The 27552-nt window shown below is 49.0% G+C and overlaps 1 protein-coding gene across 1 annotated transcript in view; it reads right to left on the bottom strand.

Annotated features, from left to right (window-relative positions):
- Positions 1 to 625: 625 nt before the first annotated feature.
- The window catches only part of LOC122370828 (neuropeptide F-like), a 47796-nt gene continuing 20869 nt past the window's right edge, over positions 626 to 27552 (bottom strand). The window contains exon 4 of the mRNA XM_043346762.1: positions 626 to 1311. Within this exon, the coding sequence (XP_043202697.1) occupies positions 1270 to 1311 (42 nt within the window). The 3' untranslated portion in view covers positions 626 to 1269. The remainder of the gene's footprint in view (positions 1312 to 27552) is intronic.

Raw genomic sequence — 27552 nt, 5'->3', positions numbered from 1 at the left:
AAATCATTTTTTTCAAAAATTTTGTGTGTCGTGACGTCATAAAATTTAGAATAACTCCCACATTTTTGAACCGATTCTTCTAAAAATTGGTATGTAGATGCACATTGACCACTTCTCTGACATATATTCCGGTTTTTTCGATACACTCAAAATTTTGGATTTTATAACTATTTTCCCAAAAAAATCAGTTTTTTGAAAAATTTTGGGCCAAAATCCAAAATTTTCAAAAAACCGAGATAGCCATTTGTTAGACAACGTAGAATCACGTATAACCCTTTTTTGTTACGTCTTGATTCCTTTAAAAATGAAGATGTTAGCGGCGTTTGAAATTTTGCCGTTTTTGCGGCGAAAATGGCGAACATGACGTCACTAAAACGTCAATTTCTCAAAAATTTTCCGATGGATTTCGTTCAAATTTTCAGGGAACGTGTCAAATTGATGTATGATGAGGTACTGAAAGTTTGACGTCGCTGGCGTAACGTGTTTAGAAGTTATTGGCGAAAAACGGGAGGGGGGCAGATTCTGCCCCCCCCCCCCCAGCGGGGCGCGGGTTAATGTTGTCCGTCATATCTGCCCCTCATGTCGTGCTTCCGCCATCTCCGCTCACCATTGAAACACATGACAATAGATGGTATGCTGGCGCGTATATTGGCTGCTATAATCTGGCTCCTGTTACGCCTGATAGTGATCAGATCTTTACCGAGTTCGACGGTCCGTAGAGAGCTGTCGCTACCCCGCAGAACACTGACAGCTCAATCAACGCGGGACAGCCGTTCCACCCCGCGGGGGCCGCGCGCGCCAGGCCGGCGCTGAATCCGAGTGCGACCGGTGCCGGTGGCCGGAGTACGCCCAGCCCCACCGCGGCGTACCCCGCACCCAGAGCCGTCACCGGCAGCAGTCGGGTTACCGGACAGGCAGCTACTTCAGAGACCCGTCCTGTCTGGGCCGAGACGAGCGTTTATAACATGGCGTACAGTACTTTTATCGCAAGAGTCTGACCAGGAACTGTCACCTTCGAAGGTTGATCACTGGCGCGGAACCGGGCGGCGAAGTTCGCCGCATAAATTCTAAACGGCTCTTTATGTTTATGACTCGGAGCGGGGTCGAAGGCGCGTTTATATGCCCATGGCTTCCAAAATGGCAAACAAAGGCAGCAGCGTCGCCATGTGTTAGCGCATGAGACGTGGTGTCATTAGCTTCTGTGAAGATACGGGTAGATATAATTTAAAGTTGGCATGTTATCACTCTGAGACGACTTCGGCGACGTTTTCACCTCCGGCGGATCAGCGGGCCGCCGTAGACGGGTGTCTCCTGAAACGACACAAAGATATGTCAGCGGTCATAAAATGTCACACTCACATCAGTCAACTGTTGCAGTAACCAACACAAATAACTGCCAGCGATCTCAAGCAATTGTGAGATCAGTCACCTGTCAGCGATCAATTCAAAGGCAAACGTCTGTCAGCGATGACAAAAAATGCCAGCGATCACATGAAACTGACAGCGATCAACAACGGCTCAAGCAACTGTTCGCGATCACAAACATGTCTGTTAGTAATTAGAAGATAAAGCGTCAGAGATCGCAAACAATGTGGTAAGCTACCTTCCAATGCCTATAGTTTTCACTTTCCACCTTTCAAATCATTTCCGTAACATTCTGAATAAGCGGAGAGCCAACTCCACAGTAGATATTGTTATGCGTTCTTTTTTCGACAGACATTGCTATTTCAACTATTTCAACTATGACACTACGAGGAGACAACTTGAGGCCCGACTGCAGACGATTGAATTCTTTCTGTACACCGGGACATACTGGAGCTAACCATGTCAAAGCGATGCGTTCAGTCACTCTGGACCCCTGGGTGGTTTGTTTTCTGGCCACGTGTCGGTGATAAACTGGACTCCGACTTTATTTCGCTCGGCTCTGTGATGCCACTGACGACCGCCGCCATATGTCGCCGTTCACAGAAAACGGTGTCTCCCAGCTGAGGCCGGATTAGTTGGCGACACGGTCAGAGCGAACCGAGTCAGCGCAGTGGTGCGCAAGGTGTGGCTGCTGGCTCAGCCACCGACCATACTGGGCAGAGTGGGGTGGACAGGAACAGTTGTCACCCGCCAGCAGTCCACTCCCACGCATTTCGTGCAAGCGCGGAAAGCCACAAAATTATGGATGAGGTCCTGGTAATTAGTTTCAATTGAGTTAGAATCATCAAGTTTTTTGGGAGGGGGTGGATATTAGACGCCATATGGCCTTTGGCCCTTAGGCTTGGGCCTTAAGCCGTTTCCGTGCCCTTAAGCTGAAATTGACGATGTCTTTTAGCACTGTAAGCACTGGCGGGCGCAGTGGAAGACAGGTGCAGTGGGGAGAGCCAGGGGCGGCGCCACGGGTTTTCGATAGGGGGGGACGGGGACCGAAAATCAAAAATCCCAAAAGTAGATACTGATCGTGTATGCAAAAAAAAAAAAACGAGGCACGTAACGCCGCGAAACTTGGCAAGGCCCAAAACACATCGAATGGTGCATCCCGTTTCCAAACTTATCCTAGGACACCTAAGATCGATCACCTTTTCAAGCATCCTTGCCTCTAAATCAAAATTTGCAATCTTGCCAACTCAAAGCTGGTTTCCTACAAGCTGCGAATTGCTTAGGTATGAGTAGCAGTGCCAGCTATTCTTACGTTTCGTACTTTCAAATTTTCGATCTTACGTCTGGTCAGCTTCAGGGCTTCACCATCATATAGTCATGGAGGAAAAGTGGGAATGTCTTCTGCTCTGACAAGTGCGCCAAAACTGCAATATAATTTCAGAATCATGACATCACCAGTCACCACCTGATCCATATGCAACGGGCAGGGTGCAGCTAATGGTTAGCCGTCAGTGGTCATGTCATCGGTGGTCACTCAAAAGGCCATGCTAGGTCATGGAAGGTCACCAGCCGTTATTTGATCACACTCTCTGATGGATTTTACTTGCCAAGAGCTTCGCGGGAAAAACGAGCGCATGCACCGTTGAAAAAATTGAGTGAAAGGGTCTCAGGTCCGGCGACCTCTGCAGGTGAAATGCCCCAGGGTAGGATTCCGGTCCTTGTTGATTAACTTCGTCAAAAATGGCAGTAGAGCTGTGATGTCGGCACCATTGTGTTCGTCATGATCGAGCTGGCACGACCTGCATCGTTCTCATATTCACCCTCCAATCGTAACAACTACAGCAGGGATTGGCAAATGGCGGGGCACCCCCTTTGGGAGGTAATGAAGGTCTCTGGAAACCTCATCCCACATCTCTTTAGCATAAGTGGCTCTCCTTATGGAACAGGTTTCTTGACTGGTCTGTTTCACCCCAGAATTCAAAGACTAGTCAAGGTAAAACCGAGCGCACCACAGTGAGCACAATTTGATAAGCTGGTGTATCTCAGTTTTCATGTAGAACCTTTCACGCATCACGGACCTACATAAAACCCTTTCGTGCACTCATGCAAAAGTAACTGCCATGTTTCAACAGCTGGTAATGGCATTTTCACAGCCGCTGACGTAAGAAGGGGAGGGATGGGGGGCTCGATTAGACCCCCAGCCGTTCGGCCGCCGACCGAACTTAGTTTTGCAGAAAAAAAAAACTAGTGCTATCGAACCCCTTGACGAGAGGGAGCCGATGCTATATCCAATTATAAGGTCTTGGGCTACTGCGTGCTTTTTTGGTCCTGCCTGTGATCTATCCGAACACTTCTCCCCACAAGTGCTGGGGTTAAATGGCATAGATTTCAAATGGTTCCTGTGGTAGAACTGCCATGCTTGAAGTTGACTAATTAGGAATGGAAAATTTTCATATAGTAACGGAAATCTATGGAATTTCAGTGAACTTGGTTTTATCGGCAATGGGGTCTGGCAGTGGGGTGGGGAGGTAATAAGTAATAACCCTGCCTGGCGCCCCAAAAAGGGGGCACGATCCCCGAGGCCCCGCCGATCACCTTATAACTACAAGGCATCACAGCTCCACACCTTTTGCAGATGGCCAGGACCCCCTGCGATGCATCCCAACAGCAATCTTTATTCAGAACCTGCCTTGATTAACCAACGATGCATTAAATGCGACGGATAGCTCTATAAGTCTATAATGCATTATTATCAACTATTGAACGGGCCTCGCCGATAGGGGGGTACTGTACCCCCCTAACTTTCGATAGCGGGGGACCTGTCCCCCCCGTCCCCCCCGGTGGCGCCGCCCATGGGGAGAGCACCGGATTATTCCGTCGTATGATTCTATCTTCTATCCACAAAAGCGCATTGCTACTTTTACATAATCATTTATCTGAGTGTTCTAAAATAAAGCTGAGGTTGCTGATTTAGTACTTAATTCCAATGATGGGCGTCTGTTTTTCTTCTTCTTCTTTTCGAGCTGATTGTAAAATTAGGAATATTTCAAAGTTTATAGGGCATAATGATCCCGTTCCCGTGAGCACAGGTCAATTCCACGCTTACCAGCATCTGCGATGCTGGGCTCCGCATCGCGGGACCGCAGGTTGTTTGAGCAAGCACCTTTGAAAACGCAGCAAAAACGCCCGCCGCCAAACGAGGGGATGAGCCTTGCACGTGCACACGGGAGTCGGTGTGCTACAAACACTGCCGCAAAAAAAAAAACGCACGCCGTCCGTTAAACTAAACACTGACGCATTAAGACAAATATGGCGCCTTGCGGCAAGTGTGGTGAATTCATATCTGCCGTTTAAGCAGCCATCCCTCAATCAAACCGCATCCTAATCGTCCCATGTTCGATAAAGTTAGGCACATTCTGTGATTTGCGGCAAAAATGGCGCTTTGAGACAAACGTGGCGCACTGCAACAAACGTGGCGCATTCGTTCCTGTCGCTTAACAATTTTATCCACCCACTAAAATCTAGCCCAATTGGACTTAAACTGACAAAGTTATGTTTATTTCAATATTTCACCATAAAATATCTCCGCAACGGAGGTGCACAAATTTGCACGTGTGCCACGTGACCGCCGGTGGTGTAAGCAGGACTTGTCCGCTCACTGATTGCACCATTTCAGTGTTCCTGGCTTGTGCTGTTTTCGTGCTATAAGGCCACAAATCGGCAAACACACGATAATCTGGGAGGTACGGGACTCAAACACGTGGCCACGTGGCACGTGCCGGACCTCTGATAGCTTCACCGTTCACGCCACGTGATGACCCATCGACGTGGCCATCAGCATGTAAAAGATGACCCCGGCCGGTGTCACCGTCTCCGAACAGTGGACGGCTTAACTCGAAAAACGGGAAAATTTAGGGAAATTTCACCTTTCGAATATATAACTTCCCCAGAATTTTAAATTTTTCATTTTACAAAAAATCCGAGATAGCAGTTTTTTAGACGTCTTCATTCTGTGCCTAAACCCGTTTTCAGATCGACCCTATCATAAAAACTGACGGCCTGACGGCTATTTCCCCCACTCCTTGCATTTCACAATGCTAGTATATTTAAGCACCAAAATTGACCCCCTGCCACGGCACGTGAAATAGCACGTGCGACACGTGACCACTAGTGCGACAAGCTGGACTCATCTGCTCACCGGCTGCACTGATTTGGTGTCGCTAGTTGAAGTCGTTTCCACGCCAGAGGACCCCGAGTAGGCCAATGTCGGATTTTCCCGGAGGTTACCCCATCAAACACGTTTGCACGTGGCACGTGCTTTTCAATCGCCCCATATCTGACCCATACCATGTGGTAGCCGACACCCTGGGGCACAACATATTGGAACATTTTCAAAATCTAACGTGGAAATTTTTGACAAAATCGATTTGAAAATAATTTTTCGAAATCGCCATAGGCTCAACATGGGGTAACTGTTTGTGACGATTACCCGAAATTTTGTCAATTATATTTTAAGTAGTTACCACCGTCAGTTGGGGTGCCAGCCCGAGATCCGACCCTAAAAATATCAGCAAATATAATTGACGAAATTTTTCGCAAATCGCATTTTAATTTTTTCCCATGTTAACCCTATGGGAAAATGCACGTGCCGATTACCCCAAAACGGGCCATTATATTTCATAACGAAGCATAACAACATGTTCTATGGTCGTTTCTCAACAGGTCCTGAAAGTTTAAACAAAATCGTATAATATAATTTTGTGCAATGAACGAATGAAAATGTCTCTGCAAAAACGTCCATTGACTTAGCATGGGGAGCAAAAAAAGTTCAACTTCAAACTCGTGCAACTCAAGTTAACGAATTCTGACGGGTATACGGCGCCCACGGGCGTGTACCTGAACGTGTCGGTCATAAAATGGGGTGCAGCAAACCCTACCTTGATCGGCGATTTTTTTCCGCTATTCGCGATCGCGCAAAAAGTGTCCAAAACCCCGTTGACTTAACATGGGGAAAATGGAATCGCACGTGCCACGCGCAAAAGAATTCTGAGCGAGTAGCAACCGGTGCCATCAGGTAGATCGCCTGCGGGAGCTCATACCCTGAACTTTTTACGAAGATTGAGCGATTCGTTTAGGCCCCAATCAAGTTGTACTGATTCGCTGCCAACCATGCAAAACATAGCCCGGAGAAGGACCGCTCCGGTTGTTTTTCAATAGAAAAACACAATTCTAACGAATAGTGTTTGTCAATGAAGAAACAACCTGCGGTTAGATCGAATGAAAATGTCTCTGCAAAGTCTCGACATCGCCGTCCATTGACTTAACATGGGACACAGCAAAATTCCAACTTTGACCTCGTGCAAAGACACGTTCCGAGATTCTGAGGGGTATACAGCGCACGCTAGCGTGTACCCAAACGTGTTTGCCATAAAATGCTGGGAAGAAAACCACCTCTTCCTTGGCTCGTTTTCCCGCCATTTGCGATCGCGCAAAAAGTGTCCAAAACCCCGTTGACTTAACATGGGGAAAATGGAATCACACGTGCCACGTGCCACGAGGTTTTAAGCGAGTAGCGACCGTTGCCATAAGGTAGATCGCCTCCGGGAGCCCATACACTGAACTTTTTACGAAGATTGTACATTTCGTCTAGGCCCCACCCAAGTTGCCCCAATTCGCTGCCAGACTTGCAAAACATAGCCCGGAGAACGACCGCTCCGGTTGTTTTTCAATAGACCAGCATCTGCGATGCTGGGCTCCGCATCGCGGGACCGCAGGTTGTTTGAGCAAGCACCTTTGTAAACGCAGCAAAAACGCCCGCCGCCAAACGAGAGGATGAGCCTTGCACGTGCAGACCGGAGTCGGTGTGATACGGACTGACGTGCACGGCACCCTATTCGTCGGTCTATAGCGGTGTGCCAAATTTGAGTGCAATCGGCACGGCCATTTTCGAGATCCGGAAGCGACACCCTGCACGTGCGCACGTGCAGCCTGGGTCCCAATTGACTTGTGCACGGCACTCTATTCGCCGGTCTCTAGCGGTGTACCGAATTAAATCTGAATCGGCCCAGCCGTTTCCAAGATCTGGAAGCGACCCCTACACGTGCGCACGTGCAGCTGCACCCCAACCGTGGCACATGAAAATATCTATTCGCCGGTTTCTAGCGATGTACCAACTTTGAACTCAATCAGCCCATTCAATTTCAAGATCTGGGAGCGACCCCTGCACGTGCGCACGTGCAGCTGCAATCCAACCGTGACACATGCAAATACATACTCACTGACTTGTGCACGGCAACCTTCTAATCGGTCTCTAGAAGTGTACCGAATTTGAGTGCAATCGGCCCAGCCGTTCTTGAGATCTGGAAGCGTCAGCCTGCACGTGCGCACGTGCCAAATGGGTCCCATCTGAGTTGTGCACGGCACCCTACTCGCCGATCCCTAACGGTGTGCCAACTTTGATCACAATCGGCCCAGCCGTTCTCGAGATCTGGAAGCGTCACCCTGCCCGTGCGCACGTGCAGCTGCACCCCAACCGTGACACACGGAAATGTATTGCCCGGCGGTTGCCTACATCCATGCCAAGGATCAGCGCAATCGGCAAAATAACTACAGAGTTATTACACTTGCTACCGAACTGACACCTCTTCGCTTTGCACGTGGCACGTGCATTAGGGGTCACCCATACGCATCGAGAATAGCACACTACGTGTAAGAATGGAAGAGGCTATCCCACACAAAAGACGGCGAGTGAATCGGTCAAGCAGTTGTGGAGATATAAGCTTAGCAAAGGCGCACCCACAACGGCCGACTGCCAATAATAAGCAATAATCAGTGTCGCGTCCGCACATGGGAGGTGTCCCCTTCACCTGTTCGTATACTCAATGTGGTTGGGTTCAAGTCACAGTCGAGCCCTGCTTTTTTACAACTTTTCTTGAAAACGGCACACCGTGCAGTGACGTGCTATACATCGTTGGAAAGAGCATCGAAAGTCGTATATTATATCAACTTTTCACCTATATATATTACTAACGATAAAAGTTATAGAGGAATAAAGACGCACCCATTGACTTTCCATGTTAAAAATTTTCATTTTCAAACGAACTTTATTAGAAAAAACGATTTCTGCCAGCTTAACGAAGCATACCAGCATGTACTATGCTCCTTTCTCTACAAGATATAAGAGTTTGGGCGAAATCTATCTCTAAAATTTTGTACAAAGATCGAATGAAAATGTCTCTGCAAAGTCTCGACATCGCCGTCCATTGACTTAACATGGGACACAGCAAAATTCCAACTTTGACCTCGTGCAAAGACACGTTCCGAGATTCTGAGGGGTATACAGCGCACACTAGCGTGTACCCAAACGTGTTTGCCATAAAATGCTGGGAAGAAAACCACCTCTTCCTTGGCTCGTTTTCCCGCCATTCGCGATCGCGCAAAAAGTGTCCAAAACCCCGTTCACTTAACATGCGTAAAATGGAATCGCACGTGCCACGCGCAAAAGACTTCTTAGCGAGTAGCGACCGGTGCCATCAGGTAGATCGCCTCCGGGAGCCCATACCATGAACTTTTTACGAAGATTGTACATTTCGTCTAGGCCCCAATCAAGATGTCTCGATTCGCTGCCAGACTTGCAAAACATAGCCCGGAGAACGACCGCTCCGGTTGTTTTTCAATAGAAAAACACAATTCTAACGAATAGTGTTTGTCTTTTCAAACAACCTGCGGTTAAAAACACAATTCTAACGAATAGTGTTTGTCTTTTCAAACAACCTGCGGTTACCGGCATCTGCGATGCCGGGCTCCGCATCGCGGGACCGCAGGTTGTTTGAGCAAGCACCTTTGTAAACGCAGCAAAAACGCCCGCCACCAAACGAGAGAATGAGCCTTGCACGTGCAGACCGCAGTCGGTGTGCTACGAGCATTGCACATGCAGACCGGGGTGGGTGTGCTACAAACTGACGTGCACGGCACCCTATTCGCCGATCTATAGCGGTGTGCCAAATTTGAGTCAGGTCAAGTCAGGTCAACCGCTAGGGGTCGTGACGGGTATTCGTAATACGGCACCCTATTGGCCGGTCTCTAGAGGTGTACCAAATTTAAGCTCAATCGGCCCGACCGTTCTCGAGATCTGAAAGTGTCACCCTGCACGTGCGCACGTGCAGCTACACCCCATCCGTGACACATGAAAATACATACTAACTGACATGCGCACGGCACCCTACTGATCGGTCTCTAAAGGTGTGCCAAATTTGAATGCAATCGGCCCGGCCGTTCCTGAGATCTGGAAGCGTCACCCTGCACGTGCGCACGTGCAACCTGGGACCCAACTGATCTGTGCAAGGCACCCTACTACGCAGTCTTTGGCGGTGTGCCAAATTTAAGTGCAATCGACCCGGCCGTTTACGAGATCTGGAAGCGACACCCTGCACGTGCGCACGTGCAGTCTGGGCCCCAATTGACTTTTGCACGGCACTCTATTCGCCGGTTTCTAGCGGTGTACCGAATTTAATCTGAATCGGCCCAGCCGTTTCCAAGATCTGGAAACGACCCCTACACGTGCGCACGTGCAGCTGCACCCCAACCTTGGCAAATGGAAATACACACTAACTGACTTGTGCACGGCACCCTACTAACCAGTCTCTAGTGGCATGCCAAATTTGAGCACAGTCGGCCCGGCCGTTCTCGAGATCTGGAAGCGTCGTCCTGCACGTGCGCACGTGCAAAATGAGTCCCATCTGATTTGTGCACGGCACCCTACTCGCCGATCCCTAACGGTGTGCCAACTTTGATCACAATCGGCCCAGCCGTTCTCGAGATCTGGAAGCGTCACCCTGCACGTGTGCACGTGCAGCGGCACCCCAACCGTGACACATGGAAATGCATTGCGCGTCGGGTGCCTACAACCATGCCAAGTACCAGCGCAATCGGCAAACTAACTACAGAGTTATTAGATTTGTTACTGAACTGACTTCTCCTCGTTTTGCACGTGGCACGTGCATTAGGGGTCACCCATACGCATCGAGAACAGCACACTACGTGTGAGAAAGGAAGAAGCTATCCCACACAAAAGACCGCGAGTGAATCGGTCCAATGGTTGCAGAGATATAAGGTTTGTAAAGGCGCCCCCACAGACGGCCTACTGCTAATATTTAGCAATAATCAGTGTCACATCCGCACACGGGAGGTATCCCCGTCACCTGTTCGTATCCTCTAATGTGGTTGGGTTCAAGTCACAGTCGAGCCCTGCTTTTTTACAGCTTTTCTTAGAAACGGCACATCGTGCAGTGACGTTCCATACATTGTTGGAAAGAGCATCGAAAGTTGTATATTTTATTAACTTTTCACTTTGGTATATCTGCAACGTAAAAAGTTATTAGGCAACAAAGACGCTCCCATTGACTTTCCATGTTAAAAATTTTAATTTTCAAATGAACTTTATAAGAAAAAATGAGTTCTCCCAGCTTAACGAAGCATAACGGCATGTACTATGGTCTTTCTTCTACAAGATGTATGAGTTTGGGCGAAATCTATCTCTAAAATTTTGTACAAAGATCGAATGAAAATGTCTCTGCAAAGTCTCGACATCGCCGTCCATTGACTTAACATGGGACACAGCAAAATTCCAACTTTGACCTCGTGCAAAGACACGTTCCGAGATTCTGAGGGGTATACAGCGCACACTGGCGTGTACCCAAACGTGTTTGCCATAAAATGCTGGGAAGAAAACCGCCTCTTCCTTGGCTCGTTTTCCCGCTATTCGCGATCGCGCAAAAAGTGTCCAAAACCCCGTTCACTTAACATGGGGAAAATGGAATCGCACGTGCCACGCGCAAAAGACTTCTTAGCGAGTACCGACCGGTGCCATCAGGTAGATCGCCTGCGGGAGCCCATACCCTGGAATTTTTACGAAGATTGAGCGATTCGTTTAGGCCCCTACCAAGTTGCCCCAATTCGCTGCCAGACTTGCAAAACATAGCCCGGAGAACGACCGCTCCGGTTGTTTTTCAATAGAAAAACACAATTCTAACGAATAGTGTTTGTCTTTTCAAACAACCTGCGGTTACCAGCATCTGCGATGCTGGGCTCCGCATCGCGGGACCGCAGGTTGTTTGAGCAAGCACCTTTGTAAACGCAGCAAAAACGCCCGCCGCCAAACGAGAGGATGAGCCTTGCACGTGCAGACCAGAGTCGGTGTGCTACGGACTGACGTGCACGGCACCCTATTCGCCGATCTACAGCGGTGTGCCAAATTTGAGTGCAATCGACCCAGCCATTTTTGAGATCTGGAAGCGTCGCCCACACTGCACTGCACGTGCGCACGTGCAGCCTGGGTCCCAATTGACTCGTGCACGGCACTCTATTCGCTGGTTTCTAGCGATGTACCAAATTTAATCTGAATCGGCCCAGCCGTTTCCAAGATCTGGAAACGACCCCTACACGTGCGCACGTGCAGCTGCACCCCAACCGTGGCACATGAAAATACATACTTACTGACTTGTACACGGTACCCTACTAACCAGTCTCTAGCGGTATGCCAAATTTGAGCACAGTCGGCCCAGCCGTTCTTGAGATCTGGAAGCGTCAGCCTGCACGTGCGCACGTGCCAAATGGGTCCCATCTGAGTTGTGCACGGCACCCTACTCGCCGATCCCTAACGGTGTGCCAACTTTGATCACAATCGGCCCAGCCGTTCTCGAGATCTGGAAGCGTCACCCTGCCCGTGCGCACGTGCAGCTGCACCCCAACCGTGACACACAGAAATGTATTGCCCGGCGGTTGCCTACATCCATGCCAAGTATCAGTGCAATCGGCAAAGTAACTACAGAGTTATTAGACTTGTTACCGAACTGAGACCTCTTCGTTTTGCACGTGGCACGTGCATTAGGGGTCACCCATACGCATCGAGAATAGCACACTACGTGTAAGAATGGAAGAGGCTATCCCACACAAAAGACGGCAAGTGAATCGGTCAAGCAGTTATGGAGATATAAGCTTAGCAAAGGCGCACCCACAACGGCCGACTGCCAAATAATAAGCAATAATCAGTGTCGCGTCCGCACATGGGAAGTGTCCCCTTCACCTGTTCGTATACTCTAATGTGGTTGGGTTCAAGTCACAGTCGAGCCCTGCTTTTTTACAGCTTTTCTTAAAAACGGCACATCGTGCAGTGACGTTCTATACATTGTTGGAAAGAGCATCGAAAGTTGTATATTTTATTAACTTTTCACTTTGGTATATCTGCAACGTAAAAAGTTATTAAGCAACAAAGACGCTCCCATTGACTTTCCATGTTAAAAATTTTAATTTTCAAATGAACTTTATAAGAAAAAATGAGTTCTGCCAGCTTAACGAAGCATAACGGCATGTACTATGCTCTTTCCTCTACAAGATATATGAGTTTGGGCGAAATCTATCTCTAAAATTTTGTACAAAGATCGAATGAAAATGTCTCTGCAAAGTCTCGACATCGCCGTCCATTGACTTAACATGGGACACAGCAAAATTCCAACTTTAATCGCGTGCAAAGACACGTTCCGAGATTCTGAGGGGTATACAGCGCACACTGGCGTGTACCCAAACGTGTTTGCCATAAAATGCTGGGAAGAAAACCACCCCTTTCTTGGCTCGTTTTTCCGCCATTCGCGATCGCGCAAAAAGTGTCCAAACCCCCATTGACTTAACATGGGGAAAATGGAATCGCACGTGCCACGTGCCACGAGGTTTTAAGCGAGTAGCGACCGGTGCCATCAGGTAGATCGCCTCCGGGAGCCCATACACTGAACTTTTTACGAAGATTGTACATTTCGTCTAGGCCCCAATCAAGATGTCTCGATTCGCTGCCAGACTTGCAAAACATAGCCCGGAGAACGACCGCTCCGGTTGTTTTTCAATAGAAAAACACAATTCTAACGAATAGTGTTTGTCTTTTCAAACAACCTGCGGTTACCAGCATCTGCGATGCTGGGCTCCGCATCGCGGGACCGCAGGTTGTTTGAGCAAGCACCTTTGTAAACGCAGCAAAAACGCCCGCCGCCAAACGAGAGGATGAGCCTTGCACGTGCAGACCGGAGTCGGTGTGTTACAAACTGACGTGCACGGCACCCTACTCGCTGATCTATAGCGGTGTGCCAAATTTGAGTGTAATCGGCTCGGCCATTTTCGAGATCTGGAAGCGTCACCCTGCACGTGCGCACGTGCAAGCTGTGTCCAATTGCATTGTGCATGGGACCCTATTCGCCGGTCCCTAGCGGTGTACCAAATTCGAGCTCAATCGGCCCAGCCGTTTTCAAGATCTTGAAACGACCCCTCCACGTGCGCACGTGCAGTTGCATCTCAACCGTGACACATGGAAATACATACTAACTGACTTGTGCACGGCACCCTACTGATCGATCTCTAGATGTTTGCCGAATTTGAGTGCAATCGGTCCAGCCGTTCTTGAAATCTGGAAGCGTCACCCTGCACGTGCGCACGTGCAAGATGGGTCCAAACTGACTTGCGCACGGCACCCTACTAATCGGTCTCTAGCGGTGTACCAAATTTGAACTCAATCGGCCCGGCCGTTCTCGAGATCTGGAAGCGTCACCCTGCACGTGCGCACGTGCAGTTGCACCCCAATCGTGGCACATGGAAATACATACTAAATGACTGCAACCTACTGATCGGTATCAAGCGTTATGCCAAATTTGAACACAATCGGTCCAGCCGTTCTCGAGATCTGGAAGCGTCACCCTGCACGTGCGCACGTGCAGTTGCACCCCTACCAAGACACATGGAAATGCATCGCCTGGAAAGTGTCTACCTCCATGCCAAGTTTTAGCGCAATCGGCCCAGTAATTACCGCGAGCTATTGCGCTTATTACAAAACAGGCACCTCTTGGCTTTGCACGTGGAACGTGCGTTAGGGGTCACCCATATGCATCGAGAGTAGCACACTATGTGAAAGAAGGGAAAAAGCTACCCCACACAAAAAAACCGCACGTGTATCAGCCCAGTGGTTGCCGAGATATAAGTCGTACAAAAACGTCCCCACGGCGGCCGGCCGCTATTTAGCAGTAAAATCGTGTCGCATCCTTCTATTAGAGGTATCCCCGTCACCTGTTCGTATACTGTCTGAGCAAAGGCCATACGTTACGGTCCAAACTCCATAGTGAGGCGGACATACGAATTTACGAGAGTTTAGCGACGAAATGATTCACTTAATTGTTAAGTAATGGGTACCATTAGGTAGACCATAAATTTTATCTAGCATCTCACCGTAGATGCAGTAAAAAGTGCTTTACTTTTCAATGTATGTAAAGACTTGCTCAGCTCAATCAGTTCACTCTGTATTGGCTCAAGCCGTATCATGCGAACGCAATACAAACTAGAGCACCGACAGCGCAGCGCTCCCCAACTCACTGCTCGCCCAGTCCACCCGGGCCGCCGCCACGACGGCCCCCCCCCCCCCCGCAAGTAGGCATCCCGCACTGCACCGACAGCCGCGGGCGACCAGCTGACCGGCCAGCTGACCGGCCAGCAGCCGGCGGGCGGCAAGCCACGGATGGCCGACCCGCCGGCGCGGCGAGGGAGGGGAGGGACGCAGCTGAAAGACCCGACTACATATATATCAAAGAATGATACATTATATGTAATCATCGATGACGCGACATAAATCTGCTTTATTGGGTTTAGCGGTGTAGTCTGTGATGCCATCACAATGAAAATAGCCTAGTTTTGTAGAGCATCAAATTCTGATTCCATAACGACTCTCGCTAGTCCATTTTCAATTGTAAATAAGCCTTTTATTGCGATGCAAAGTCCCGAAATGGTGCCGACGGCGGCCGGTCCCCCGATGGTACCATACCATAGATGGTAAACAGGTTAGTTCACATTCCCGCCGCTATGCGGGCGGCGGCGGCGCCACCTGTCCTCGTGTCCGCCTGACACCGTAACGATATAGGTCTGAGCTCAAATCTCGGTAATGTCGTGCTTTTTTACTATATTTCTCAAAAACGGCACCACGTGCAATAAAGTTGTATATATCATTGGAAAGAGCATCAAAAGTTGTATAACCTATCAACTTTTCACATAAATATATCTCAACTGTAAAAAGTTATTAAGCATCAAAGACGCTCCCATTGACTTTCAAAGTTAAAATTTTTCATTTTTAAACGAGCTTCAAAAGAGCAAACGAATTCTGACAGCTTAACGAAGCATAACACCATGTTCTATGGTCTTTTCTCAACAAGTCCTGAAAGTTTAAACAAAATCGTATCATATAATTTTGTACAATGAGCGAATGAAAAAGTCTCTGCAAAAACGCCCATTGACTTAACATGGGGAGCGAAAAAAATTCAACTTTGACCTCGTGCAAAGACACGTTACGAAGTTCTGAGGGGTATACGGCGCACACCAGCGTGTACCCAAACGTGTTTGCCATAAAATGCTGGGAAGAAAACCACCTCTTCCTTGGCTCGTTTTTCCGCTATTCCCGATCGCGCAAAAAGTGTCCAAAACCCCGTTGACTTAACATGGGGAAAATGGAATCGCACGTGCCACGTGCCACGAGGTTTTAAGCGAGTAGCGACCGGTGCCAACAGGTAGATCGCCTGCGGGAGCCCATACACTGAAATTTTTAAGAAAATCGAGCCACAAGTTTAGGCCTGACCCAAGTTGCCCCAATTCGCGGCCAGACATGCAAAACATAGCCCGGAGAAGGACCGCTCCGGTTGTTTTTCAATAGAAAAACACAATTCTAACGAATAGTGTTTGTCTTTTCAAACAACCTGCGGTTACCAGCATCTGCGATGCTGGGCTCCGCATCGCGGGACCGCAGGTTGTTTGAGCAAGCACCTCTGTAACGCCGCAAAAACGCCACCCGCCAAACGAGAGGATATGAGCCTTGCACGTGCAGACCGGAGTGGGTGTGCTAAAAACTGACGTGCACGGCACCCTATTCGCCCGTCTAGAGCGGTGTGAAAAATTTGGGTGCAATCGGCCCGGCCGTTTTCGAGATCTTGAAGCGGCACCCTGCACGTGCGCACGTGCAGGCTGGGTCCCAACTGACTTGTGCACGGCACTCTATTCGCCGGTCTCTAGCGGTGTACCAAATTTAATCGCATTCGGCCCAGCCGTTTCCAAGATCTGGAAACGACCCCTACACGTGCGCACGTGCAGTTGTACCCCAACCGTGGCACATGAAAATACATACTTACTGACTTGTGCACGGCACCCTACTAACCAGTCTCTAGTGGTATGCCAAATTTGAGCACAGTCGGTCCAGCCGTTCTTGAGATATGGAAGCGTCAGCCTGCACGTGCGCACGTGCAAACTGGGTCCCATCTGACTTGTGCACGGCACCCTACTCGCCGATCCCTAACGGTGTGCCAAGTTTGATCACAATTGGCCCAGCCGTTCTCGAGATCTGGAAGCGTCACCCTGCCCGTGCGCACGTGCAGCGGCACCCCAACCGTGACACATGGAAATGCATTGCACGGCGGGTGCCTACATCCATGCCAAATATCAGTGCAATCGGCAAACTAACTACAGAGTTATTAGACTTGTTACCGAACTGACACCTCTTCGTTTTGCACGTGGCACGTGCATTAGGGGTCACCCATACGTATCGAGGGTAGCACACTACGTGTGAGAAAGGAAGAAGCTATCCCACACAAAAGACCGCAAGTGAATCGGTCAAGTGGTTGTGGAGATATAAGCTTTGCAAAGGCGCCCCCAGTGCGGCCGACTGCTAATAATTAGCAATATTCAGCGTCGCGTCCGCACATGGGAGGTGTCCCCTTCACCTGTTCGTATACTCTAATGTGGTTGGGTTCAAGTCACAGTCGAGCCCTGATTTTTTACAGCTTTTCTTAAAAACGGCACATCGTGCAGTGACGTTCTATGCACCAGTGGAAAGAGCATCAGAAGTTGTATATTATATTAACTTTTCACCTATATGTCTTACTAAAGATAAAAGTTATAGAGGAATAAAAACGCTCCCATTGACTTTCCATGTTAAAAATTTTCATTTTCCAACGAACTTTATTAGAAAAAAAACGATTTCTGCCAGCTTAACGAAGCATACCAGCATGTACTACGCTCTTTCCTGTACAAGCTATAAGAGTTTGGGCAAATTCTATCTCTAAAATTTTGTACAATGAACGAATGAAAATGTTTCTGCAAAGTCTCGGCATCGCCGTCCATTGACTTAACATGGGACACAGCAAAATTCCAACTTTGACCTTGTGCATAGAGGTGTTGCGAGATTCTGGCGGGTATACGGCGCACACGGGCGTGTACCGGAACGTGTTTGCCATAAAATGCTGGGAAGAAACCCACCTCTTCCTTGGCTCGTTTTCCCGCCATTGGCGATCGCGCAAAAAGTGTCCAAAACCCCGTTGACTTAACATGGGGAAAAGAATTCGCACGTGCCACGTGCCACGAGATTCTGGCGGGTATACGGCGCACACGAGCGTGTACCTGAACGTGTTTGCCATAAAATGCTGGGAAGAAAACCACCTCCTTCTTGGCTCGTTTTCCCGCTATTAGCGATCGCGCAAAAAGTGTCCAAAACCCCATTGACTTAACATGGGCGAAAATGGAATCGCACGTGCCACGCGCAAAAGACTTCTTAGCGAGTAGCGACCGGTGCCATCAGGTAGATCGCCTACGGGAGCCCATACACTGAACTTTTTACGAAGATTGTACATTTCGTCTAGGCCCCGCTCAAGTTGCCCCAATTCGCGGCCAGACTTGCAAAACATAGCCCGGAGAACGACCGCTCCGGTTGTTTTTCAATAGAAAAACACAATTCTAACGAATAGTGTTTGTCTTTTCAAACAACCTGCGGTTAGACCGGCATCTGCGATGCCGGGCTCCGCATCGCGGGACCGCAGGTTGTTTGAGCAAGCACCTTTGTAAACGCAGCAAAAACGCCCGCCACCAAACGAGAGGATGAGCCTTGCACGTGCAGACCGGAGTCGGTGTGCTACGGACTGACGTGCACGGCACCCTATTCGTCGGTCTATAGCGGTGTGCCAAATTTGAGTGCAATCGACCCGGCCGTTTTCGAGATCTGGAAGCGACACCCTGCACGTGCGCACGTCCAGCCTAGGCCCCAATTGACTTGTGCACGGCACTCTATTCGCCGGTTTCTAGCGGTGTACCAAATTGGAGCTCAATCGGCCCCGTCAATTTCAAGATCTGGAAGCGACCCCTACACGTGCGCTCGTGGAGCTGCACCCCAACCGTGGCACATGAAAATACATACTAACTGACTTGTGAACGGCACCCTACTAACCAGTCTCTAGTGGTATGCCAAATTTGAGTGCAATCGACCCGGCCGTTTTCGAGATCTGGAAGCGTCAGCCTGCACGTGCGCACGTGCAAACTGGGTCCCATCTGACTTGTGCACGGCACCCTACTCGCCGATCCCTAACGGTGTGCCAACTTTGATCACAATCGGCCCAGCCGTTCTCGAGATCTGGAAGCGTCACCCTGCACGTGTGCACGTGCAGCGGCACCCCAACCGTGACGCATGGAAATGCACTGCGCGGCAGGTGCCTACAACCATGCCAAGTATCAGCGCAATCGGCAAACTAACTACAGAGTTATTAGACTTGTTACCTAACTGACACCTCTTCGTTTTGCACGTGGCACGTGCATTAGGGGTCACCCATACGCATCAAGAACAGCACACTACGTGTAAGAAAGGAAGAAGCTATCCCACACAAAAGACCGCGAGTGAATCGGTCCAGTGGTTGCAGAGATATAAGGTTTGTAAAGGCATCCCACAGGCGGCCTACTGCTAATATTTAGCAAATAATCAGTGTCGCATCCGCACACGGGAGGTATCGCCGTCACCTGTTCGTATCCTCTAATGTGGTTGGGTTCAAGTCACAGTCGAGCCCTGATTTTTTACAGCTTTTCTTAAAAACGGCACATCGTGCAGTGACGTTCTATACATTGTTGGAAAGAGCATCGAAAGTTGTATATTTTATTAACTTTTCACTTTGATATATCTGCAACGTAAAAAGTTATTAAGCAACAAAGACGCTCCCATTGACTTTCCATGTTAAAAATTTTAAATTTCAAATTAACTTTATAAGAAAAAATGAGTTCTGCCAGCTTAACGAAGCATAACGGCATGTACTATGCTCTTTCCTCTACAAGATATAAGAGTTTGGGCGAAATCTATCTCTAAAATTTTGTACAAAGATCGAATGAAAATGTCTCTGCAAAGTCTCGACATCGCCGTCCATTGACTTAACATGGGACACAGCAAAATTCCAACTTTGACCTCGTGCAAAGACACGTTCCGAGATTCTGAGGGGTATACAGCGCACACTAGCGTGTACCTGAACGTGTTTGCCATAAAATGCTGGGAAGAAAACCACCTCTTCCTTGGCTAGTTTTCCCGCCATTGGCGATCGCGCAAAATGTGTCCAAAACCCCATTGACTTAACACGGGGAAAATGGAATCGCACGTGCCACGTGCCACGAGGTTTTAAGCGAGTAGCGACCGGTGCCATAAGGTAGATCGCCTCCGGGAGCCCATACACTGAACTTTTTACGAAGATTGTACATTTCGTCTAGGCCCCTACCAAGTTGCCCCAATTCGCTGCCAGACTTGCAAAACATAGCCCGGAGAACGACCGCTCCGGTTGTTTTTCAATAGAAAAACACAATTCTAACGAATAGTGTTTGTCTTTTCAAACAACCTGCGGTTACGGTTGTTTTTCAATAGAAAAACACAATTCTAACGAATAGTGTTTGTCTTTTCAAACAACCTGCGGTTACCAGCATCTGCGATGCTGGGCTCCGCATCGCGGGACCGCAGGTTGTTTGAGCAAGCACCTTTGTAAACGCAGCAAAAACGCCCGCCGCCAAACGAGAGGATGAGCCTTGCACGTGCAGACCGGAGTCGGTGTGATACGGACTGACGTGCACGGCACCCTATTCGTCGGTCTATAGCGGTGTGCCAAATTTGAGTGCAATCGGCACGGCCATTTTCGAGATCCGGAAGCGACACCCTGCACGTGCGCACGTGCAGCCTGGGTCCCAATTGACTTGTGCACGGCACTCTATTCGCCGGTCTCTAGCGGTGTACCGAATTAAATCTGAATCGGCCCAGCCGTTTCCAAGATCTGGAAGCGACCCCTACACGTGCGCACGTGCAGCTGCACCCCAACCGTGGCACATGAAAATATCTATTCGCCGGTTTCTAGCGATGTACCAACTTTGAACTCAATCAGCCCATTCAATTTCAAGATCTGGGAGCGACCCCTGCACGTGCGCACGTGCAGCTGCAATCCAACCGTGACACATGCAAATACATACTCACTGACTTGTGCACGGCAACCTTCTAATCGGTCTCTAGAAGTGTACCGAATTTGAGTGCAATCGGCCCAGCCGTTCTTGAGATCTGGAAGCGTCAGCCTGCACGTGCGCACGTGCCAAATGGGTCCCATCTGAGTTGTGCACGGCACCCTACTCGCCGATCCCTAACGGTGTGCCAACTTTGATCACAATCGGCCCAGCCGTTCTCGAGATCTGGAAGCGTCACCCTGCCCGTGCGCACGTGCAGCTGCACCCCAACCGTGACACACGGAAATGTATTGCCCGGCGGTTGCCTACATCCATGCCAAGGATCAGCGCAATCGGCAAAATAACTACAGAGTTATTACACTTGCTACCGAACTGACACCTCTTCGCTTTGCACGTGGCACGTGCATTAGGGGTCACCCATACGCATCGAGAATAGCACACTACGTGTAAGAATGGAAGAGGCTATCCCACACAAAAGACGGCGAGTGAATCGGTCAAGCAGTTGTGGAGATATAAGCTTAGCAAAGGCGCACCCACAACGGCCGACTGCCAATAATAAGCAATAATCAGTGTCGCGTCCGCACATGGGAGGTGTCCCCTTCACCTGTTCGTATACTCAATGTGGTTGGGTTCAAGTCACAGTCGAGCCCTGCTTTTTTACAACTTTTCTTGAAAACGGCACACCGTGCAGTGACGTGCTATACATCGTTGGAAAGAGCATCGAAAGTCGTATATTATATCAACTTTTCACCTATATATATTACTAACGATAAAAGTTATAGAGGAATAAAGACGCACCCATTGACTTTCCATGTTAAAAATTTTCATTTTCAAACGAACTTTATTAGAAAAAAACGATTTCTGCCAGCTTAACGAAGCATACCAGCATGTACTATGCTCCTTTCTCTACAAGATATAAGAGTTTGGGCGAAATCTATCTCTAAAATTTTGTACAAAGATCGAATGAAAATGTCTCTGCAAAGTCTCGACATCGCCGTCCATTGACTTAACATGGGACACAGCAAAATTCCAACTTTGACCTCGTGCAAAGACACGTTCCGAGATTCTGAGGGGTATACAGCGCACACTAGCGTGTACCCAAACGTGTTTGCCATAAAATGCTGGGAAGAAAACCACCTCTTCCTTGGCTCGTTTTCCCGCCATTCGCGATCGCGCAAAAAGTGTCCAAAACCCCGTTCACTTAACATGCGTAAAATGGAATCGCACGTGCCACGCGCAAAAGACTTCTTAGCGAGTAGCGACCGGTGCCATCAGGTAGATCGCCTCCGGGAGCCCATACCATGAACTTTTTACGAAGATTGTACATTTCGTCTAGGCCCCAATCAAGATGTCTCGATTCGCTGCCAGACTTGCAAAACATAGCCCGGAGAACGACCGCTCCGGTTGTTTTTCAATAGAAAAACACAATTCTAACGAATAGTGTTTGTCTTTTCAAACAACCTGCGGTTACCAGCATCTGCGATGCTGGGCTCCGCATCGCGGGACCGCAGGTTGTTTGAGCAAGCACCTTTGTAAACGCAGCAAAAACGCCCGCCGCCAAACGAGAGGATGAGCCTTGCACGTGCAGACCAGAGTCGGTGTGCTACGGACTGACGTGCACGGCACCCTATTCGCCGATCTACAGCGGTGTGCCAAATTTGAGTGCAATCGACCCAGCCATTTTTGAGATCTGGAAGCGTCGCCCACACTGCACTGCACGTGCGCACGTGCAGCCTGGGTCCCAATTGACTCGTGCACGGCACTCTATTCGCTGGTTTCTAGCGATGTACCAAATTTAATCTGAATCGGCCCAGCCGTTTCCAAGATCTGGAAACGACCCCTACACGTGCGCACGTGCAGCTGCACCCCAACCGTGGCACATGAAAATACATACTTACTGACTTGTACACGGTACCCTACTAACCAGTCTCTAGCGGTATGCCAAATTTGAGCACAGTCGGCCCAGCCGTTCTTGAGATCTGGAAGCGTCAGCCTGCACGTGCGCACGTGCCAAATGGGTCCCATCTGAGTTGTGCACGGCACCCTACTCGCCGATCCCTAACGGTGTGCCAACTTTGATCACAATCGGCCCAGCCGTTCTCGAGATCTGGAAGCGTCACCCTGCCCGTGCGCACGTGCAGCTGCACCCCAACCGTGACACACAGAAATGTATTGCCCGGCGGTTGCCTACATCCATGCCAAGTATCAGTGCAATCGGCAAAGTAACTACAGAGTTATTAGACTTGTTACCGAACTGAGACCTCTTCGTTTTGCACGTGGCACGTGCATTAGGGGTCACCCATACGCATCGAGAATAGCACACTACGTGTAAGAATGGAAGAGGCTATCCCACACAAAAGACGGCAAGTGAATCGGTCAAGCAGTTATGGAGATATAAGCTTAGCAAAGGCGCACCCACAACGGCCGACTGCCAAATAATAAGCAATAATCAGTGTCGCGTCCGCACATGGGAAGTGTCCCCTTCACCTGTTCGTATACTCTAATGTGGTTGGGTTCAAGTCACAGTCGAGCCCTGCTTTTTTACAGCTTTTCTTAAAAACGGCACATCGTGCAGTGACGTTCTATACATTGTTGGAAAGAGCATCGAAAGTTGTATATTTTATTAACTTTTCACTTTGGTATATCTGCAACGTAAAAAGTTATTAAGCAACAAAGACGCTCCCATTGACTTTCCATGTTAAAAATTTTAATTTTCAAATGAACTTTATAAGAAAAAATGAGTTCTGCCAGCTTAACGAAGCATAACGGCATGTACTATGCTCTTTCCTCTACAAGATATATGAGTTTGGGCGAAATCTATCTCTAAAATTTTGTACAAAGATCGAATGAAAATGTCTCTGCAAAGTCTCGACATCGCCGTCCATTGACTTAACATGGGACACAGCAAAATTCCAACTTTAATCGCGTGCAAAGACACGTTCCGAGATTCTGAGGGGTATACAGCGCACACTGGCGTGTACCCAAACGTGTTTGCCATAAAATGCTGGGAAGAAAACCACCCCTTTCTTGGCTCGTTTTTCCGCCATTCGCGATCGCGCAAAAAGTGTCCAAACCCCCATTGACTTAACATGGGGAAAATGGAATCGCACGTGCCACGTGCCACGAGGTTTTAAGCGAGTAGCGACCGGTGCCATCAGGTAGATCGCCTCCGGGAGCCCATACACTGAACTTTTTACGAAGATTGTACATTTCGTCTAGGCCCCAATCAAGATGTCTCGATTCGCTGCCAGACTTGCAAAACATAGCCCGGAGAACGACCGCTCCGGTTGTTTTTCAATAGAAAAACACAATTCTAACGAATAGTGTTTGTCTTTTCAAACAACCTGCGGTTACGGTTGTTTTTCAATAGAAAAACACAATTCTAACGAATAGTGTTTGTCTTTTCAAACAACCTGCGGTTACCAGCATCTGCGATGCTGGGCTCCGCATCGCGGGACCGCAGGTTGTTTGAGCAAGCACCTTTGTAAACGCAGCAAAAACGCCCGCCGCCAAACGAGAGGATGAGCCTTGCACGTGCAGACCGGAGTCGGTGTGATACGGACTGACGTGCACGGCACCCTATTCGTCGGTCTATAGCGGTGTGCCAAATTTGAGTGCAATCGGCACGGCCATTTTCGAGATCCGGAAGCGACACCCTGCACGTGCGCACGTGCAGCCTGGGTCCCAATTGACTTGTGCACGGCACTCTATTCGCCGGTCTCTAGCGGTGTACCGAATTAAATCTGAATCGGCCCAGCCGTTTCCAAGATCTGGAAGCGACCCCTACACGTGCGCACGTGCAGCTGCACCCCAACCGTGGCACATGAAAATATCTATTCGCCGGTTTCTAGCGATGTACCAACTTTGAACTCAATCAGCCCATTCAATTTCAAGATCTGGGAGCGACCCCTGCACGTGCGCACGTGCAGCTGCAATCCAACCGTGACACATGCAAATACATACTCACTGACTTGTGCACGGCAACCTTCTAATCGGTCTCTAGAAGTGTACCGAATTTGAGTGCAATCGGCCCAGCCGTTCTTGAGATCTGGAAGCGTCAGCCTGCACGTGCGCACGTGCCAAATGGGTCCCATCTGAGTTGTGCACGGCACCCTACTCGCCGATCCCTAACGGTGTGCCAACTTTGATCACAATCGGCCCAGCCGTTCTCGAGATCTGGAAGCGTCACCCTGCCCGTGCGCACGTGCAGCTGCACCCCAACCGTGACACACGGAAATGTATTGCCCGGCGGTTGCCTACATCCATGCCAAGGATCAGCGCAATCGGCAAAATAACTACAGAGTTATTACACTTGCTACCGAACTGACACCTCTTCGCTTTGCACGTGGCACGTGCATTAGGGGTCACCCATACGCATCGAGAATAGCACACTACGTGTAAGAATGGAAGAGGCTATCCCACACAAAAGACGGCGAGTGAATCGGTCAAGCAGTTGTGGAGATATAAGCTTAGCAAAGGCGCACCCACAACGGCCGACTGCCAATAATAAGCAATAATCAGTGTCGCGTCCGCACATGGGAGGTGTCCCCTTCACCTGTTCGTATACTCAATGTGGTTGGGTTCAAGTCACAGTCGAGCCCTGCTTTTTTACAACTTTTCTTGAAAACGGCACACCGTGCAGTGACGTGCTATACATCGTTGGAAAGAGCATCGAAAGTCGTATATTATATCAACTTTTCACCTATATATATTACTAACGATAAAAGTTATAGAGGAATAAAGACGCACCCATTGACTTTCCATGTTAAAAATTTTCATTTTCAAACGAACTTTATTAGAAAAAACGATTTCTGCCAGCTTAACGAAGCATACCAGCATGTACTATGCTCCTTTCTCTACAAGATATAAGAGTTTGGGCGAAATCTATCTCTAAAATTTTGTACAAAGATCGAATGAAAATGTCTCTGCAAAGTCTCGACATCGCCGTCCATTGACTTAACATGGGACACAGCAAAATTCCAACTTTGACCTCGTGCAAAGACACGTTCCGAGATTCTGAGGGGTATACAGCGCACACTAGCGTGTACCCAAACGTGTTTGCCATAAAATGCTGGGAAGAAAACCACCTCTTCCTTGGCTCGTTTTCCCGCCATTCGCGATCGCGCAAAAAGTGTCCAAAACCCCGTTCACTTAACATGCGTAAAATGGAATCGCACGTGCCACGCGCAAAAGACTTCTTAGCGAGTAGCGACCGGTGCCATCAGGTAGATCGCCTCCGGGAGCCCATACCATGAACTTTTTACGAAGATTGTACATTTCGTCTAGGCCCCAATCAAGATGTCTCGATTCGCTGCCAGACTTGCAAAACATAGCCCGGAGAACGACCGCTCCGGTTGTTTTTCAATAGAAAAACACAATTCTAACGAATAGTGTTTGTCTTTTCAAACAACCTGCGGTTACCAGCATCTGCGATGCTGGGCTCCGCATCGCGGGACCGCAGGTTGTTTGAGCAAGCACCTTTGTAAACGCAGCAAAAACGCCCGCCGCCAAACGAGAGGATGAGCCTTGCACGTGCAGACCGGAGTCGGTGTGATACGGACTGACGTGCACGGCACCCTATTCGTCGGTCTATAGCGGTGTGCCAAATTTGAGTGCAATCGGCACGGCCATTTTCGAGATCCGGAAGCGACACCCTGCACGTGCGCACGTGCAGCCTGGGTCCCAATTGACTTGTGCACGGCACTCTATTCGCCGGTCTCTAGCGGTGTACCGAATTAAATCTGAATCGGCCCAGCCGTTTCCAAGATCTGGAAGCGACCCCTACACGTGCGCACGTGCAGCTGCACCCCAACCGTGGCACATGAAAATATCTATTCGCCGGTTTCTAGCGATGTACCAACTTTGAACTCAATCAGCCCATTCAATTTCAAGATCTGGGAGCGACCCCTGCACGTGCGCACGTGCAGCTGCAATCCAACCGTGACACATGCAAATACATACTCACTGACTTGTGCACGGCAACCTTCTAATCGGTCTCTAGAAGTGTACCGAATTTGAGTGCAATCGGCCCAGCCGTTCTTGAGATCTGGAAGCGTCAGCCTGCACGTGCGCACGTGCCAAATGGGTCCCATCTGAGTTGTGCACGGCACCCTACTCGCCGATCCCTAACGGTGTGCCAACTTTGATCACAATCGGCCCAGCCGTTCTCGAGATCTGGAAGCGTCACCCTGCCCGTGCGCACGTGCAGCTGCACCCCAACCGTGACACACGGAAATGTATTGCCCGGCGGTTGCCTACATCCATGCCAAGGATCAGCGCAATCGGCAAAATAACTACAGAGTTATTACACTTGCTACCGAACTGACACCTCTTCGCTTTGCACGTGGCACGTGCATTAGGGGTCACCCATACGCATCGAGAATAGCACACTACGTGTAAGAATGGAAGAGGCTATCCCACACAAAAGACGGCGAGTGAATCGGTCAAGCAGTTGTGGAGATATAAGCTTAGCAAAGGCGCACCCACAACGGCCGACTGCCAATAATAAGCAATAATCAGTGTCGCGTCCGCACATGGGAGGTGTCCCCTTCACCTGTTCGTATACTCAATGTGGTTGGGTTCAAGTCACAGTCGAGCCCTGCTTTTTTACAACTTTTCTTGAAAACGGCACACCGTGCAGTGACGTGCTATACATCGTTGGAAAGAGCATCGAAAGTCGTATATTATATCAACTTTTCACCTATATATATTACTAACGATAAAAGTTATAGAGGAATAAAGACGCACCCATTGACTTTCCATGTTAAAAATTTTCATTTTCAAACGAACTTTATTAGAAAAAACGATTTCTGCCAGCTTAACGAAGCATACCAGCATGTACTATGCTCCTTTCTCTACAAGATATAAGAGTTTGGG

Source organism: Amphibalanus amphitrite, unplaced genomic scaffold, assembly GCF_019059575.1.
Source record: "Amphibalanus amphitrite isolate SeventyFive unplaced genomic scaffold, NRLGWU_Aamphi_draft 001171F_arrow, whole genome shotgun sequence".
In the NCBI taxonomy this organism is placed as follows: domain Eukaryota; kingdom Metazoa; phylum Arthropoda; class Thecostraca; order Balanomorpha; family Balanidae; genus Amphibalanus; species Amphibalanus amphitrite.
Note: the sequence above shows the minus strand (reverse complement) of the source record. Positions and strands in the feature narration are given on the sequence as shown.